The 16,336-nt window shown below is 52.5% G+C and overlaps 1 protein-coding gene across 3 annotated transcripts in view; it reads left to right on the forward strand.

Annotated features, from left to right (window-relative positions):
• Positions 1-16,336, forward strand: part of Cpne5 (copine 5) — an 86,493-nt gene that overhangs the window by 13,860 nt on the left and 56,297 nt on the right. For all 3 annotated transcript variants that reach the window (XM_031347881.1, XM_031347883.1, XM_031347882.1), the window contains exon 4: positions 15,025-15,128. In XM_031347881.1, coding sequence (XP_031203741.1) covers positions 15,025-15,128 — 104 coding nt within the window. The remainder of the gene's footprint in view (positions 1-15,024; positions 15,129-16,336) is intronic.

Below are 16,336 nucleotides of genomic sequence, written 5' to 3' on the forward strand. Positions count from 1 at the left end.
AGAGGAAGGGGAGGAGGAGGAAGAGGAAGAGGAGGAGGAGGAAGAAGAAGAGGAAGAGGAGGAGGAAGAGGAAAAGGAGAAGGGGAGGAAGAGGAGGAGGAAGAGGAAAAGGAGAAGGGGAGGAAGAGGAGGAGGAGGAGGAGGAGGAGGAAGAGGGGAGGACTGTGCTTTGCAGATCGCCTATGTGTTTTTCAACTCAGTTAAACTCGCAGCATTAATTATTGAAAATCTACCACTGACCCCAAAAACGCTCACATCCATCTCCTAATACAAAATGCATTCAGTTCATCTTTCTTTCTCTCTTTCTTTCTCTCTTTCTTTCTCTCTTTCTTCCTTTCTTTCTTTCTTTCTTCCTTTCTTTCTTTTCTTTCTTTCCTTTTATGTATATGAGTACACTGTAGCTGTACAGATGGTTGCGAACCATCATGTGGTTGCTGGGATTTTAACTCAGGACCTTTGGAAGACCAGTCAGCGCTCTTAACCGATGAGCCATCTCTCCAGCCCCCTTGTCCCCACATTCTTAACAGTCCCAACTAGAGACTCAAGACAACCCTTGGCTGTAAACTCATGTGGGAAGCAAAAACAAGACACAAGTTACCCATATTTTCAAGATACAGTAGCCCAGAGCGCACATTCCCACTCCAACATGGAGGAACGGGAGAACAAGCTGGGACCAGACTAAAGCAAGGGCCACCAGAGCCACCAGCGGAGCAGACACCAGATCCTGTAGGTCCGTGTCTGGGGACACACTGTGGTGTCTCTGCGTGCACCCTAACAAGAGCCCCTCTCACGGCCTTGCCGTTTGCAGCCCACGTGGCCTCTCTCTTAGGCCACGTCTGCATCGCTGCCTAAGCTTACCTCAGCAGATATCTGTCCCACTGTCAACTCCAGCCTTCTGCAGTTAGCCAAACTCTACTCTTACAGCTTCATAAGTCATCCTCCCCGGGCAGATCACAGCATCTCAGACCTGGCCATACACTGCCTGGCTCCACTGTGGCAGACCACGGCATCTCAGACCTGGCCATACACTGCCTGGCTCCACCATGGGAGATCACAGCATCTCAGACCTGGCCATACACTGCCTGGCTCCACCGTGGTAGACCACGGCATCTCAGACCTGGCCATACACTGCCTGGCTCTACCGTGGCAGATCACAGAATCTCAGACCTGGCCATACACTGCCTGGCTCCACCGTGGTAGACCACGGCATCTCAGACCTGGCTATATACCTCCCCGCCCCACAGGCTTTCCTTTGAAATCTGGATGTGAGCCTCCATGACCTGTGCCAACACCGTCAGCATCATGTGACCCACACCAGGGTCAGCTGCCATTGTGAGCTTTGGCTAGGCCCTTTGGGCCACCATTGCAGTAGGCTCTGGGTAAATAACTATAGAAAGACCCCCTAGGCTGTCCCATTCCATGTCTCAGAGGTCCCTTCTGAAGGGAGAGTCTTTCGGATGAGTTTATCCGTTTATAACGTTCACCTATCATGGCTGGGGTCTGGTTAAATGCCGACACGCTCTCTCACGGCGTCTCCCTCTTGTCCCTGTGCTGGGTGTGTGGCTTCTTGAAGCGATCACATTGGAATCTCTTTACTTCTGTAAAGTCCCGGCCCACGGCTTCGAACATGCTTCTTTTCTGGCTGTACTGTGGTGTTCAGATCTTTCTGCCTGCTTCTTGCTTCTGGCTGTCACTGTAAGTTTGGCTAAAAGCAGCCAGCCCTGTCCATGCCATTGCCTGGATGTGATGCTGTCTCTGTATTTCCCCCACCACATTCTTGAGTCTTCTATTTTTCATGATCACCTTTAACCCCAGCCTGTTCCAAAGTCTCAGAACATGGACCAGATACATACAAAGTCCTTGTCAGAATCGGCTGTGATTGGCTCCTTACCTGGAATCCCAGGAGCCTGGCTTGGCTGTTGTTCTTGGCTCCTACCGGATTCACCAGTTTAGCTCTGCTTGCAGCATCCTAAGGCTTCTCACGCCTCTTGTGACATTTCCAGCTCCTTCCATAGGCTTAAGAACTGTCGTAGGGTTGTTTAGTCACACCAGTGACCCCACTTCTCTGGTACACGTATCCTGTATTACTGCAGGACTGTCACACACACTGAGCAAGTAACTTATAGGGAGGAATTCATTCTGGCTCAGTTTTAGAGCAGCCCATGCTTGTTTGACCCACCTTCCCCCCCTTTGGGTAGAAGAGGGATTTGTGAAGAAAGAGGCACTTGGTCTCATGGTGGATGGGAAACCTGGAGAAGGTGAAAGGGCCCCTGGGCAAGATATAAAACACCTGGCTGAAGAGACGATGTCGTCATCTGAAGAGATGGCTGGGTGGTTTTGAGCGCTTGTTACTCTCACAGAAGACCTGAGTTCAAGTCTCAGCACCCACACCAGGCAGCTCACAACTATCTGTAATTGCAGCTCCTCTTCTGTCCTACATGGGCCTTGCACATACCCCCATGCAGATACACACAGGTACATAATTAAACATAAGTCTTTAAAATAATTTTTTAAAAAATGTAGAGCCCCCACCCCACCCCAACCCCCGGGCAGGACACGCCTTCCAGTGACATCTTCCTCCAACCAGGACACACTTTGCACATTTTTCCTTCCGACTAGTAGGTCTACTCAGAGTTTGACTCCCAACGGTGGATTAAACCATCTAATTACGCCTCTAGAGATGAACCTCAAGGGCGCCACAGCTGTTCTTCTCCACTCTCCTAGGCTCTTCTTAACCCAACCAAGATGATAAAATTAGTCATCACAGTGGTCCTATCCTCAAGGACCCCCCAAGACATAAAGGGAGTAGTCCAGGCTCACACTGCCACCCCCTGGTGCCTGGGGCAGGGGCCCCTGGTTCACCTTGCTTGGATCAAGTCCCTCCCCGCTCCTCAGCCCGGCTTCTAACTCCACCGCAAGCTACACTTTCCCAGCCTGGGCCTATTTTAAGTGCCCTATGTGCTTCTGTCCCTTGTCACAGAGGCTTTGTGGAGAAGGGCTTTTGAACCAAAGTGACCTCAGGAGGTGTGTGAGGTCTAGAGGCCTCTGTCTCCTTCTGTAGAGCCGCCGGAAGGATCCTGATGAAGGCTCATCACATTCTGCTCTTTCTATGTCCAGAGCTGTCCAGTGGCTCCAACCGGGTCACACTCGAGGACTTCCAGGGCCCTCCGGGCTCACCTGTTCTGATGTGTGGCTGGCTGATCTTACCTCCTATCACCTGCTCCCTCCATCTCCCTACCACCCCATCCAATGCACACGGGTGTCCTCCTGCCTCAGGGCCTTTGCACATCCTACCCACCCCCATCTATCTATCTATCTATCTATCTATCTATCTATCTATCTATCTATCTTCCTTCCTTCCTTCCTTTCTTTTTTTTTAAACAAATTCTTTTTTTTTTTTTTAAAGATTTGCTTATTTATTTTATTTATGGGAGTGCATCGTAGCTGTCTTCAGACACACCAGAAGAGGGCATCAGATCTTATTACAGATGGCTGTGAGCCACCATGTGGTTGCTGGGAATTGAACTCAGGACCTCTGGAAGATCAATTGGTGTGCTTAACCGCTGAGCCGTCTCTCCAGCCCCTCATCCCCCATGTATTTTTCTTACACCCCCATATCCCCTCCACAATTTCTCCAGATCCTGACGCCCATGTCACCCATCACAAGAAGGCCTCAGTGTAAACCCTCTGTCTACCTGATATGTCTCACATACTCCCTTTTGGTTTCCTTGTCTTCTTCTTTTTTTTTTTTTTTTTTAACCATCAACCAGACTTTGGTGTCACATCACCACAGGGCAGGGGATTTCCAAGTTCTTTGCCTAGCGGTCCCTTTTGAGTACCTAGAACAGCGCCCCAGCACACAGCAGGCACTTCAGAACTGGTTGCTAAAGGGATGAGCGAGCAGCTTAGAAATGGGATTTGGATCTATTCTGGCTAGTAGGAAATGGTGGCTGCTGTCTCTCCCCCTCCTCTGCTTCCTTGTCCCTCAATGAGCTCCCAGGTCTTCCGATGCAGAGAAGAATGAGCTCACAGAATATGGCAGAGACAAGTGGCCCCAGGAGGTCCTGTTTTCCTTGTGTGACACAAATTCTGTCCCCTCCCCCCAACTCTAGAAAAAGACTGGACTGAAGTGAGGGGTGGACACGGGGGCAGGGGGAGTCTTTTCTTCTATGGTGGAAGCATGCAGTTTCTTTGGGCCTATTGCTGTGGCTGTCCAGGATGCCTGAGGCGGCTGAAGGTTGAATCTGCCACTTCTGCTGTTTAAAGTAGGCTAATGAGCAGGACAGGAAAGGGTTGGCTGAGGCCGTGGCCATTCTGGACAGGGCAGTTTCACACCATCCCGCTTTCCATCAACTCCTAGGAGAGAGGTACTGGGGGTGGGGCGGGGAGCTCTGCCTAGAGACTGCTTGGTGTCTCCCCAAAAGAGAGAAAGGCCTAGGTTCTCGGGGTTCTGACATGAAGCCCCTCAGGAGAGGCCCACCATGGAGCTGGGAAGAGCAGGCCAGTTGCCAGACTTGGTGGAAGCAACGTGTATAAACTGAGTCTGAGAGCCGGCTCATGTGACTCTTCACTCTCTAAGACTTGAAATCCATCGAAGCGCAAACCAGATTGCTAGGGAGGCGCTAAGCCCGCTTAAGTGGACTAATTACTTCTGAGGCCTTTCTGCCGAGCTTCCAGACTTGAGCACCAGGAATACGCTTGCGGCTCGGTGATTCATTAGAGCAGGTCTGGGAGGGCCTCTTCCGAAGGGCACTGCTTTGGTGGACTGTTAATTACATTCTATAATTGAAAATAGTCTCCATTAGATCCAGGACCTCCAAGCGTCCAAGCCTCTTTGGTGCCCCTCCCCCATTCCCATCAGGCCCCAAGACATACATGCAAGAGCAGGGCAGGGCCTCACCTGAGCTTGGCTCAGGGCCTCGGGCCTCTGTGGAGGGTAGACCCAGCTTGAATTCCACACACAGAAGACGAGGGCACGACCTGTGATGGGAAACAAGGTGTCCGCAGTAAAGATCCCTCATGTTCACACACGAGAGTCGCCGTGGTGGAACATTGACATGACTTCAGGCCTTGCTGTTGGCTCTCCTGGTTAGTCACTTTGCCACACGTAGCATATGTGGATGCCAGCAATGTACCAAGGAGTAGGGAAACAGGGAAGCTGAAGAGAGTGAGTGGGGGACCCGGGTGTTTGCTAACTGTGTGTGTGTGTGTGTGTGTGTGTGTGTGTGTGTGTGTGTGTGTGTGTGTATCTGTGTGTGTGTATCTGTCTGTGTCAGTGTGTGTCTGTGTGTGTGTCTGTGAGTGTATGTGTGTGTATGTGTCTGTGAGTGTCTGTGTGTGTATGTCTCTGTGTGTGTGTATCTGTGTGTGTGTCTGTATATGTATGTGTCTGTGTGTGGATGTGGATGTGTATCTGTGTGTGTGTGTGTCTGTGTCTCTGTGTGTGTATGTGTCTGTGTGTCTGTGTGTGTGTGTGTGTGTGTGTGTGTGTGTGTGTGTGTGTGGAGTTTGAGGCTAGCCTGGTCTACATAGGACTGCCAGGGCTGCATAATAGAAAGACCCTGTCTCAAAAAACAAATTAAGAAAAAAGCTTGTGTTTATGTGATTTGGGGTGGAGGGCAGTTGGAGGTCAGAGGATAACTTCCACCCTGTGGTCCTGGGGTTGGAGCTCCATTTAGACTTTCTGGTAGGCGCCTTTACCGATAAGACTCACACTGATTGGCCCTCTTAGGATTTTTTTTTTAAAGTTCTCTTAAAATTGTGGTTGTTGATGTGCATAGGTATGTACACACATATATGTGCCTGTATGTGTGTGGGTATGTACACGCCATGACACACTTGTGGAAGTCACAGGGTTTCTTTCACCCTGTAAGTCTCAGGGATCGAACTTGGGTGGCCAGCATGGTGGCCAGCTTGGTGGTCAGGCTTGGTGGCCAGCTTGGTGGTCGGGCTTGGTGGCCAGCTTGGTGGTCGGGCTTGGTGGTCAGGCTTGATGGCCAGGCTTGGTGTTCAGGCTTGGTGGCCAGGCTTAGTGGTCAGACTCGGTGGCCAGGCTTGGTGGCCAGTTTGGTGGCCAGTTTGGTGGTCAGGCTTGGTGGCCAGCTTGGTGGTCAGACTTGGTGGCCAGCTTGGTGGCCAACTTGGTGGTCGGGCTTGGTGGCCAGCTTGTTGGCCAACTTGGTGGTCAGGCTTGGTGGCCAGCTTGGTGGCCAGCACCTTTACCCACTGAGTTCACTACTTGATGTTCTTAAACGCCTTTGGAATCCAATCTACAAGCCTCATGGTTCAAGGAAAGAATGTGAGCCAAAGAGCCTTCAGTCCCTCTGGCTTCACTTCTTGGCTGGCCTCAGGCTGTGAGTTAGGGTGGTTCCCCTGCCTTTGTCAGAGGGAGCACTTGGATTTGTTCAAAGCACTGGGTTTCAAGGAAGTCAGGGCCATATAACGCCAGCCCACAGGAGCAAAAACAGTTTTGGGAGCAGGACCATCCAGGCCTTGTGTCCTTGGGGGACATAATAAAGGGGTGGCGGGCTAAAGAGCTCGTGTTGGCTGCTCTTGAACAGGACTTGGGTTCGGTTCCCAGCACCCACATGGTGCCCACAACCATCCCTGTTTTGGGGGGAAATCTTTGGCTTTGCAGGCTTCTGTACATGTGTTGCACACATAAACTCACGGACCCGGAGCCTTAAGCTCTGTTCACTGTGCAACTCCACAGTAGAAAATCCCTGTCCGCTCTGCTGCCCTAGGAGGCGGGTGTCTCTTCCCAGCAGGCAGAGCCACCTTGGCAACTGCACCTGTGGGTTCATTGCCGCCACTCTCTCCAGCAGAGCCTTGGGTGTGAGCTAAGCCCACCAAGAGAGCCGGGGCGGAGGCCATCTTGAATGCTAGAAAGGAGGAGGCTGCTCTCATAGGCCCCGCCTGTCTTTTTTCAGCCGATTGTAACCATTTGGGTCATTTTTATGCCTTCTGAGAAAGCCCCATCTTCTCGGTACCTAAATCTGTCACCGCGTTTTATGAAAATTGACTCTAAGATGTAATTTTAGCCCAGGAAATTGAGCAGTATCTGCATCAGGCCCTGCCTGTGCCTCCTGCGCGTCCTCAGGTGGCCAGGGGTGGGGGGGCAGTGTCTCAGAACAGATCATTTGAGAAGAGAAGCAAGCATTCAGGGGTCCCTGCATTTGAAAGGGGGGGAGTCCCGCCCCTCCCTCATCAGCTGACTGTCCAAGTGGAGAGAAAAAGATGGGGGGCAAAGCTTTGGGTGTTCCGATCACCCCCAAACCATCTGCAGGGCATGCAGTTCCAGGCCACCACCATAGCCGCTCTCAGCATCTGCAAGGTGCTCACTGCTCGGTGAGCAATCCCAGACCGTTTAACATCTGGACACCGGCTGGGAATGGTGGCTCGTGGAAATATTCAGACTGATCTTCTGTGGGCCGATAGACAGGTGTCTTCACATGGTCCTGCTGCCTCGCGCATGTGCACACACGCGCACACACACACACACACACACACACACACACACATGGCTGGCGTCGATTTGATCTGTTGAAGCTGCTGTAACGAAAACTAGGACAGGGTCCTAGTTCTGTGTCTGTCGCTGTGATAAAACATCCCAACGAAAAGGTACTTAGAAGCCGGGCAGCGGTGGTACACACCATTAATCCCGACACTTGGGAGGCAGAAGCAGGCACCTCTCTGAGTTCAGGGACAGCCTGGTCTACAGAGTGAGTTTCAGGCAGACAGGGCTACACAGAGAAACCCTGTCTTGAAAACCAAAAATGAAAAAGAAAGACAAAAGGCAAGGAGGAAGGGTTTTACGTTAGCTCACAGGTTACAGTCTGTCATCTCGGGGGGTCAAGGGGACAGGAACTTCAAACAGCTAGCCATGCCTGATCCGCAGTTAAGACAGAGAGAAATGGGGGCAGCCATGCTTAGCCCTCAGCCACCTTCTCTGTTCTCTCACATAGTCCAGGCCCCCCGGCCAGCGATGGCACTGCCCATTACCAGGGTGACCTCTGTGGCAGGTATTTTCTGCTTTCTTTCTTTCTTTTTTTTTTTTTTTTAAGATTTATTTATTTATATGTATGTAAGCACACTGTTGCTATCTTCAGACACACCAGAAGAGGGCATCAGATCTCATTACGGATGGTTGTGAGCCACCCTGTGGTTGCTGGGAATTGAACTCAGGACCTCTGGAAGAGCAGTCGGTGCTCTTAACCGCTGAGCCATCTCTCCAGCCCCCTTGTTTGTTTGTTTGTTTGTTTGTTTGTTGTTTTTAACCTAACCCTGTGATTTTATCATGCATCCCTCTCTGGAGTCCCATCTTCCATTCAGCATGGTGCAATCACGTATCCCGATGTCAGCATCCTGGCTGTTTCCTGGGCCTGGGTCACCTGCAGTCACTGGCCGTTGAGTGGGAAGGAAGGCTGCGATCCCTCCTTGGAGACATCTCTCCTCGTTTCTCAGGCATTTTGCTGAGAGCCCCCTGACAGTCTGAGGAGGCTGCTTTTAGACCTTTGGGGCCAGTTGAGGAAAGGTACCAAAGTACGCCCAACCACCTGAGCTCCATCTATGGGAGAAGGGGATAAATGACTCTTACAAGTTGTTCCTCTGACCTCGGCAATGCACCATGGTTGCACAGTCCCCTTCACACACCGAGCACACGAATATGATAATTGAACAAACCACCCAACCTGCTTTGGCCTGACAGGGCACTGTCATGGGTGCGTCTAAATAACCTGTCTTTGTCACTTCGTCCGTGGGCCTTAGTTTTTGTCATTAGTAAATTGGGATCCTGATGCCAGCTTCCTTCCGCTTTGGCAGGAGTTAAATGGCAGGGTCTGCCGTGCAGTGCCTGATTGTACTCAGTACTGTGTCCTCTGACGGGCAGAGGAAAGGATCTATCCCCTTCCGTTAACAAGGACAGCTGACACATCTGCGTTCTGCGCATGCTCCATAGCGGCAGCATCCCTACTCGGATCTTTGTCCTCCGAGGCTCGCTGGACACGTGTTCCACCAACTCGCTCCATCATCAACCAGGCTAGAACGTAGACTGGTCTTCTGAGCCGTGATCCCCGCCCAGGCCACTGAGTCTCCAAGTGGGCTTTTCTGTCCCCCTGTGAACATGGGGGCAGGGGTGGGGGTTTCCTGCCCCTCCTTCAACCAGAGACAACCATTATTTCCGGGAGGTGCGGTAAACAGTCACTGAAGCTCTTGTCTGCAGAAGAGTTTGTGTTTCGGGTGGCCTTAGAGGTTTTAGGCCAGGTTTCCTAGTGAGCCTATCTTTGCCCTCCGTGGCAGCCTTCAGTACAGAGAGTGTGGTTCGAAAGTCAGATCCCAAGCCAGCTTCCACCTGTCTAGAAGGGAGAAGAACCCAGGGCAGGTGCTCGGCTCAAGGGCTCACTGCCGTGGGGTGGAAGGTCCTCAGCGTGCACGCACAGCCGGCAATGGCGCTTCCTCTGAGAGAAGCCATGCTTTATCCGGGAAGGATGCTGATAGCACACTTGTCCATGAGTTTGGGGTGAGCATGGGGGACAGTGGTCCTGGGGACCTTCCCCGGGCTCAGCTACCCTTCGGACTGGGATTGCCTGCCCTGACCCATTCCCACAGCCCCACAGGCCAGGGCGGGGCGGAGCAGGGGGGAGGGGAGGACTGGTTTGCTGGTGGCTTGGCAGCCAAGTTCATTGGCAAATGGCTATTCCCCAGGGTTGGGACCATTTAACAGATTATGTGGAACAATAGCTAATTAGGAGCTGAGGGTTTTTGGCAGGAAGTCTTTCATTGTGAGCTACACAGAGTTTTGCATCCCGGCTAGAGAGGGCACCTTCTCTGTTCTGCTCCAGAGGCAGGAAGGCCTTGGAGCCTGGGTCTCTTCCCTCAGTCAGGTGTTCCAGTCACCTCCCCCACCCCACCCCCCATCCTCCACACCTTGATGCCCAAACAGAATAAAATATGGCATGGGAGACACTGAGCCCCAGAGCACCATGACCTCTTCCGCTGGGAACTCCATCCTCTGAGCCCCGTTTGCCTTACAGTGTCTTGAGGGGGCATTGTACTTGGGCCATACAGTATTCCGGACTCTTCTAGTGAGAGAACTTTCCAGGCTCAAAACGCTAGCAGGCCTGGAATAGACCTGGACCCTCATGTCCCTCTGTGCCTCCAGGTGGTCAGGTTTTGGGCACACTGTAGGGCTCAGCTCCCAGCTTTGGAAAGCACCCTTGTTTTTCTTGCTCTCCTGGCAGACGTGACTCTTGGCCTCTAATTTTAATCCCAGTGAACTTGATTCACGGACTGCCAGGGCTGGGGCTCAGCAGCCAGGCTTTCCAGGCCCCTGTTTAGGAGTCATCAGTACTCTATGAAGATTACAGGGGAGCTAGACAGAGAGCAGCTTGGGATGGAAAGCTCCAGTCCTCCTGACCCAGCCAGCTCGGGCATCGGCCACCAGGGGTTCTACAGCTTGGGATGGGGGTGGGAGAGGTCTCAGAGGCTCCAGCTGCAGTCTGTGAAAGTCAGGAGTTGTCTCTTGCAAGGGGGGGGGGAGATGAGGGGATGCGGAGGAGAGGAAATGAGGGGGATACGGGGTGTGCTGCCCACTGTTCAGGCTTGGAGAGGGCCACCCACTCATCGCTCAGGCAGACGGGCAGCAGAGATACAATAGCATGCCTCTTCTCTTGCCTGCTGGGTTCCCCCGTGGCCTCTTGGCATTCCTCACCCTCTGTGTAAAATGGGGGCCGCGGTAGTGTGTCTTCTGGGGTTCCCGAGGAAACTAAATGATGTCATGGCTGTGGAGAAGTTACGATACAAAGCTGGAGGGGGAGGATTTGGTGAAGAGAGCATCCTGAGTGAGCGGTGTGGACAGACTGCTTGGGCCACCCAGGCTCTCCATTTCTTTTCTTGTTTTTTGCTTTTTTTTTCGGGGGGGGGCGTGTTTCGAGACAGGGTTTCTCTGTGTAACCCTGGCTGTCCTGGAACTCACTCTGTAGACCAGGCTGGCCTCGAACTCAGGAATCCGCCTGCCTCTGCCTCCCAAGTGCTGGGATTTAAGGCGTGCACCACCACTGCCCAGCGGATCTCCATTTCTTAAAAATTTATTACATTTACTTATTTGTGTGTGTGTGCTGTCTACATATGCCATGCATGGTGAGCTTGTGGAGGTCAGAGGACAGCTTTAAAGATGTCAGTTCTTGCCGGGTGGTGGTGGCACTCGCCTTTAGTCCCAGCACTTGGGAGGCAGAGGCAGGCGGATTTTTGAGTTCGAGTCCAGCCTGATCTATAGAGTGAGTTCCAGGACAGCCAGGGCTATACAGAGAAACCCTGTCTCCAAAAACCAAAAACAAACAAACAAACAAACAAAACAAAAAAAAAAGATGTCATTTCTTTCTTACCCCCTGGGTCATCAGGTTTGGCAGCAAGCACCTTTCCCAGTTAGCCATCTCGAGGGTCCTGACCCATTTCTTAAGTGACACAAACGTTATTCAGTGGATTTGAGCAGAACGGAGTGAGCATCAGCAGCTGCTGGAGATTATGTTTCTGAGAGGAAAACCCACGTTGGCACCCTAGCAGGGAGGAATCTACCTCTGCTGTGTACTGGGAAGGCTTTTTGAGACAGGATTTCTGTGTAGCCCTGGCTGTCCTGGAACTCACTCACTCGTAGGGGTTTCTTTGGAAGGCCTGGGTGTGTGATTGAAGATGGGTTGTTCTGGGACAAGCGGAGCAGCCCTGAGGAGCTAGCTGTTCCCACACTGGGCCTGCGAGGGGGTCAGTGAAGATGCTGCTGTGTCAGATGGAGCTGAAGGCGGGTCTTGGAGATTTTGTGGTACTGAGAGAAGAGCCCTCCTAGCGCCTGTCTGCCGCATTTCCCAGGGTCTTCCACAGCCTGTAGCCAGGCCCTTGTCCTGTCAGACCCGTTCCTCCAGGCCTCATGTGATCACAGTGAACCTTAAAAATGCTTCCCTTGGCTGATCGGGTCACTCTGCACACCCTGCTCTGAGTTCTGAGGACACACGAGCATAGGGGCTCACCTGTTCCCAGAAATACCAATTCTTCTGTATAGCAGAGCCCCCCCCCCCGGGAACCACTTAATTCAGTCCCCGAAGAAGTTTCAAGGCTTGCCTCCCTTTGAGGGTCTCAGTGGACTGGATGATCTGCAGTTAATGCCGCTTAATTGGTGTTCTCGGGGCTTAGTCATGGGAGCCCTTGGGAGCCGCTCCCTCCAAGAGCTTCCCTGGGTCTGTTGCTAGGGACAAAGCCTTCCAGAGGGTGAATGCTCTCATTTCCGGGCTTCTTTTGGTTTATGCTTTTGATTTTTTCCCCCATAGGAGGCATCCCAGTCCTGAGGTCAGGAACCGCCCCCCCCCACACACACACACACATTGCTCGTCCCTCTCGTTTACCCTGGGAAGCTTCTCTACGTTCTTCTAGGTCTATTTCCTGTGCTGATTTCCTGGCTCCGCGAAGCCACGGTGCACTCGGACCTCTGTGCTTGCACGGGGTTTGCTTAGGGGTCATGGCATTCGTGCTACACAAGAGAGCTCCTCCCTCGTCTCAGAGCCCCGCCCTCGTCTCAGAGCCCCGCCCTCGTCTCAGAGCTCCTCCCTCAGAGCTTGGACCCAGCGGTGGTTCAGAGTGGACTAGCGTGATGGAAAGGTGATTCAGAGGAAGAGTCTAGGGATGATGAGGGGCCTGGCCTCCTCCCCTGCTCCCCCATGATGGAATGGGATACGCAGAGCAGTTAGACTGCAGGCTGGCTTGGGTGCTTATACACGTCATCTCCCCAAGGCCGTTCTGTCTGGAGAACTCTGCAGTTCTATATGAAGTTCAGCGTCCAGGTTGACACCCCTACCCCCCAGCACCATTATCCGTTCAATTATTGTATTATTGCCTTCATTAGCCGGAGTGTGCATTGAGCCTGACAGGCACCCGGTGGCCTCTTAGAGTTTTAAAATCTGAATTTCAGCGCGCGCGCGCGCGCACACACACACACACACACACACACACACACCTTGATGTTATTAGTCCAACTAATGAAAACCCATAAAGCTTCCTTAGCCGGCCCCTGGGTTGTTGATTTCACAGTTGCGATGCACATATGTTAATTATGCCCACATCTCAGCAATCAAGCCCCTCCAAGTGCCAGGGACCTTCGGAGCCCCCCTCCCATCCTGTTTCCAGGGGAACCCCCATCTCCTTCAGCAGCAAGCAGTCTCCAGGGAATCCCCCCCTCCCTTGTTGAAGCGTCAAGTGCCATTTTCAAAGCAGCCGCTGTCATCCTCCCTGACGGGGGTGGGGTGGGGGGGTTCCGTGGAGTGTGGGCTGGGACTGGGCTGTGGAAGCCGGGTGTCTGTCAGCCCTGGTGGAGGGATGCTTTAGGCTAGAGGCGGTTGAAGGAAGAGCGGCAGGAAGTCTGATCTTTCCAGAGAATTCTCTAAGACATAAGTGTTTACCTGCAGGACTCCCGCAAGGAAGCCATTAGGAGAAATTTTCCTTTTGTCTGAAACCAGGAGGTTGACTTAGCAGGGGCGGGGGTGGGGAACATGTGGGAAATCCTTGCAGAGGGTTCTGTGTTTGTGAGGTTGTTATGGAATTTAGAGGAGAGACTGGGAGCTGGGGGTTTTATTGAGCCCAGGGTGTGTTCGTCCCCACCCTGACCCCGTTGCTCGCACACAGCAGGGCTGTCCACAGCTCTTGGAAAATAATCCACCTTCTCTGATTTTCATCAGCTCGGGTGGTTCCTCCCTCCAGTCAGGTGAGGTACGACAAATATCCTGAGTTTCTTGCTGTGTGTCTGTGGGCAGGTTCCTTAGGCTTGCTGAGTTGTTTCCACGCTCATGAAATGGCTAACAGTCCTCAGATTTTTTAAAGAATTAAATGAGATAGCTTAATGATCCCGTTGATCTATGAGCATTCAGTAAAGGCTTGGTAAATGTTAGCTTTCTTCCTCTCCCCTACAGTTCTCATTCATTAGCAGCTCTCAACCCCATCTGCTTCTTAGTGGTGTCTAGAGACACCCCCCCCCCGGGTGGATGTACAGTTGTTTGGGCCCCACGCACGTCGATTTGACTGTAATTGGCCTGTGGCAGGGCTGCGCGTGGGTCTATTCTTCTGAGCACCTGTTAAAGCACTCATGAATATATTTTTTTTAACATTCTCGCACAAATATGAAATGAGCAAAAATCCATTTAATTTTGTCACACCCCAATGAGACAGCGAAGACAACACCCAACCAGGCACACGGTGACTCTCTGACATAAGTGTATGGGTAGATTCCGTGTGGCAACTCCGGCCAGATGGGAGCCGATGAGAGTGTGCACTGCAGAGGCGGAGCTCACACATATGTCTATGCGGGTTGGGCAGGAGCTGACTGCAGTGCACACTTGTCTCCGGAGGCTGGTGAGTAACCCACTCTGGGCACTGAGTACTTCTTGCACAGTAGAGTAGCTTAGTTAGAGAAGACACTGAAAGAGGAGCAAGCCAGTAAGCAGCACTCCTCCATGGTCTCCGCATTAGCTCCTGCTTTGTTTTTGTTTTTTGGCTTTTTCGAGACAGGGTTTCTCTGTGTAGCCCTGGCTGTCCTGGAACTCACTCTGTAGACCAGGCTGGCCTCGAACTCAGAAATCCACCTGCCTCTGCCTCCCAAGGGCTGGGATTAAAGGCGTGTGCCACCACAGCCCGGCTTAGCTCCTGCTTTTAGGGTCCTGCCCTGCTTGAATTCCTGTCCTGACCTCCTCCATGAGTTGTTTTGGTCATGGCCCTTCACCAACCATAGCAATGATAGCTCATTGCCTGGCAGTGGAGGGAGGCAGACAGAGGGCACGGCAGAGGCTAAAGGCAAGATAGAACACACAGGGTCACTCAGATGTCACACCATCTACCCCCCCAAGAGCTGCCTGGAGCTCATGCCCCAAGAGGGAGGAAGGGATGGAGGGATCAGAGAAGAAGTCGGGAGAGACACTTCCCCACCTGTAGGGAGCAGTGGCCAAAGCCTGGAGCCCACAACTGTCCCCACCTCACCCGCACGTTCTCTTGCAGTTTGGACGCACCGAGGTCATTGATAACACGCTCAACCCGGACTTCGTGCGCAAGTTCATCGTGGATTACTTCTTCGAGGAGAAGCAGAACCTCCGTTTTGATCTGTGAGTGGAAGGTGGGGCTCATGCTACTGGGGGTAGGGGTGGAGTGGGGGATGTGGGACTGGGGCCCTGATGACAGGGTATGGGTGGAGAAGCAGGGATACCCTGGGAGACCAGGGAGATAAATCTATCTCCAGCCCTGCGAGAGTGTGGGAAATGAGGTGTGCGTGCGCCAGATCTTAGCCAGCATTCGTCTCAGTTAAATGGGGTGGGGGCGAGGTGCCTGACCCCGGGGAGCATCCATGGAGGCAGTTCAGGCTTCCGTGTCTGAGCCTTTTTCTCCCTAGCACCTAAAGCACCTGCAGGCCTCCCCCCATGTTGCGGGCGTGGGGAGGGGTGCATCTGGTCTCTCTGCAGAGGTCACAGGACCAGCAGGGCTCTGCTATCTGTGTGTCCACCAGAAAGAGGGACAGGGCCGCCAGGAGGGCTTTCCCTCTTGGTGTCGAGGGAGGGAGGTTGTGTCATTTCCAGGGACTGTGAGGGACATGAGGTGACAGTGTCCCGAAGAAGAATCAGAAGCATGGGGACGAAAGGGGCTGGAGCTGGAGGGGATCTGGCAAAATGTGTGAGTGTGTGTGTGAGTGTGTGAGTGTGTGTGTGTGAGTCTGTGAGTGTGTGTCTGTATGTGAGTGTGTGTGAGTGTGTGTGAGTGTGTGTCTGTATGTGAGTGTGTGTGAGTGTGTGAGAGTGTGAGTGAGTGTGAGTGTGTGTGTGAGTGTTTGAGTGTGTGTGTGTGAGTATGTGAGTGTGAGTGTGTGAGAGTGTGTATCTCTGGGCATGTGCGTGTGTGTGAGTGTGTGAGTATGAGTGTGTGTGAGTGTGTGTGAGTGTGTGTCTGTATGTGAGTGTGTGTGAGTGAGTGTGTGTGAGAGTGTGAGAGTGTGAGTGAGTGTGAGTGTGTGTGTGAGTGTTTGAGTGTGTGTGTGAGTGTGTGAGAGTGTGTATCTCTGGGCATGTGCGTGTGTGTGAGTGTGTGAGTATGAGTGTGTGTGAGTGTGTGAGAGTGTGAGTGAGTGTGAGTGTGTGTGTGAGTGTTTGAGTATGTGTAAGTGTGTGTGAGTATGTGAGTGTGAGTGTGTGAGAGTGTGTATCTCTGGGCATGTGCGTGTGTGTGAGTGTGTGAGTATGAGTGTGTGTGTGTGTGTGAGTGTGTGTCTGTATGTGAGTGTGTGTGAGTGAGTGTGTGTGTGTGAGTGTGTGAGTGTGTGTGA

Source organism: Mastomys coucha, unplaced genomic scaffold, assembly GCF_008632895.1.
Source record: "Mastomys coucha isolate ucsf_1 unplaced genomic scaffold, UCSF_Mcou_1 pScaffold3, whole genome shotgun sequence".
Classification (NCBI taxonomy): Eukaryota; Metazoa; Chordata; class Mammalia; order Rodentia; family Muridae; genus Mastomys; species Mastomys coucha.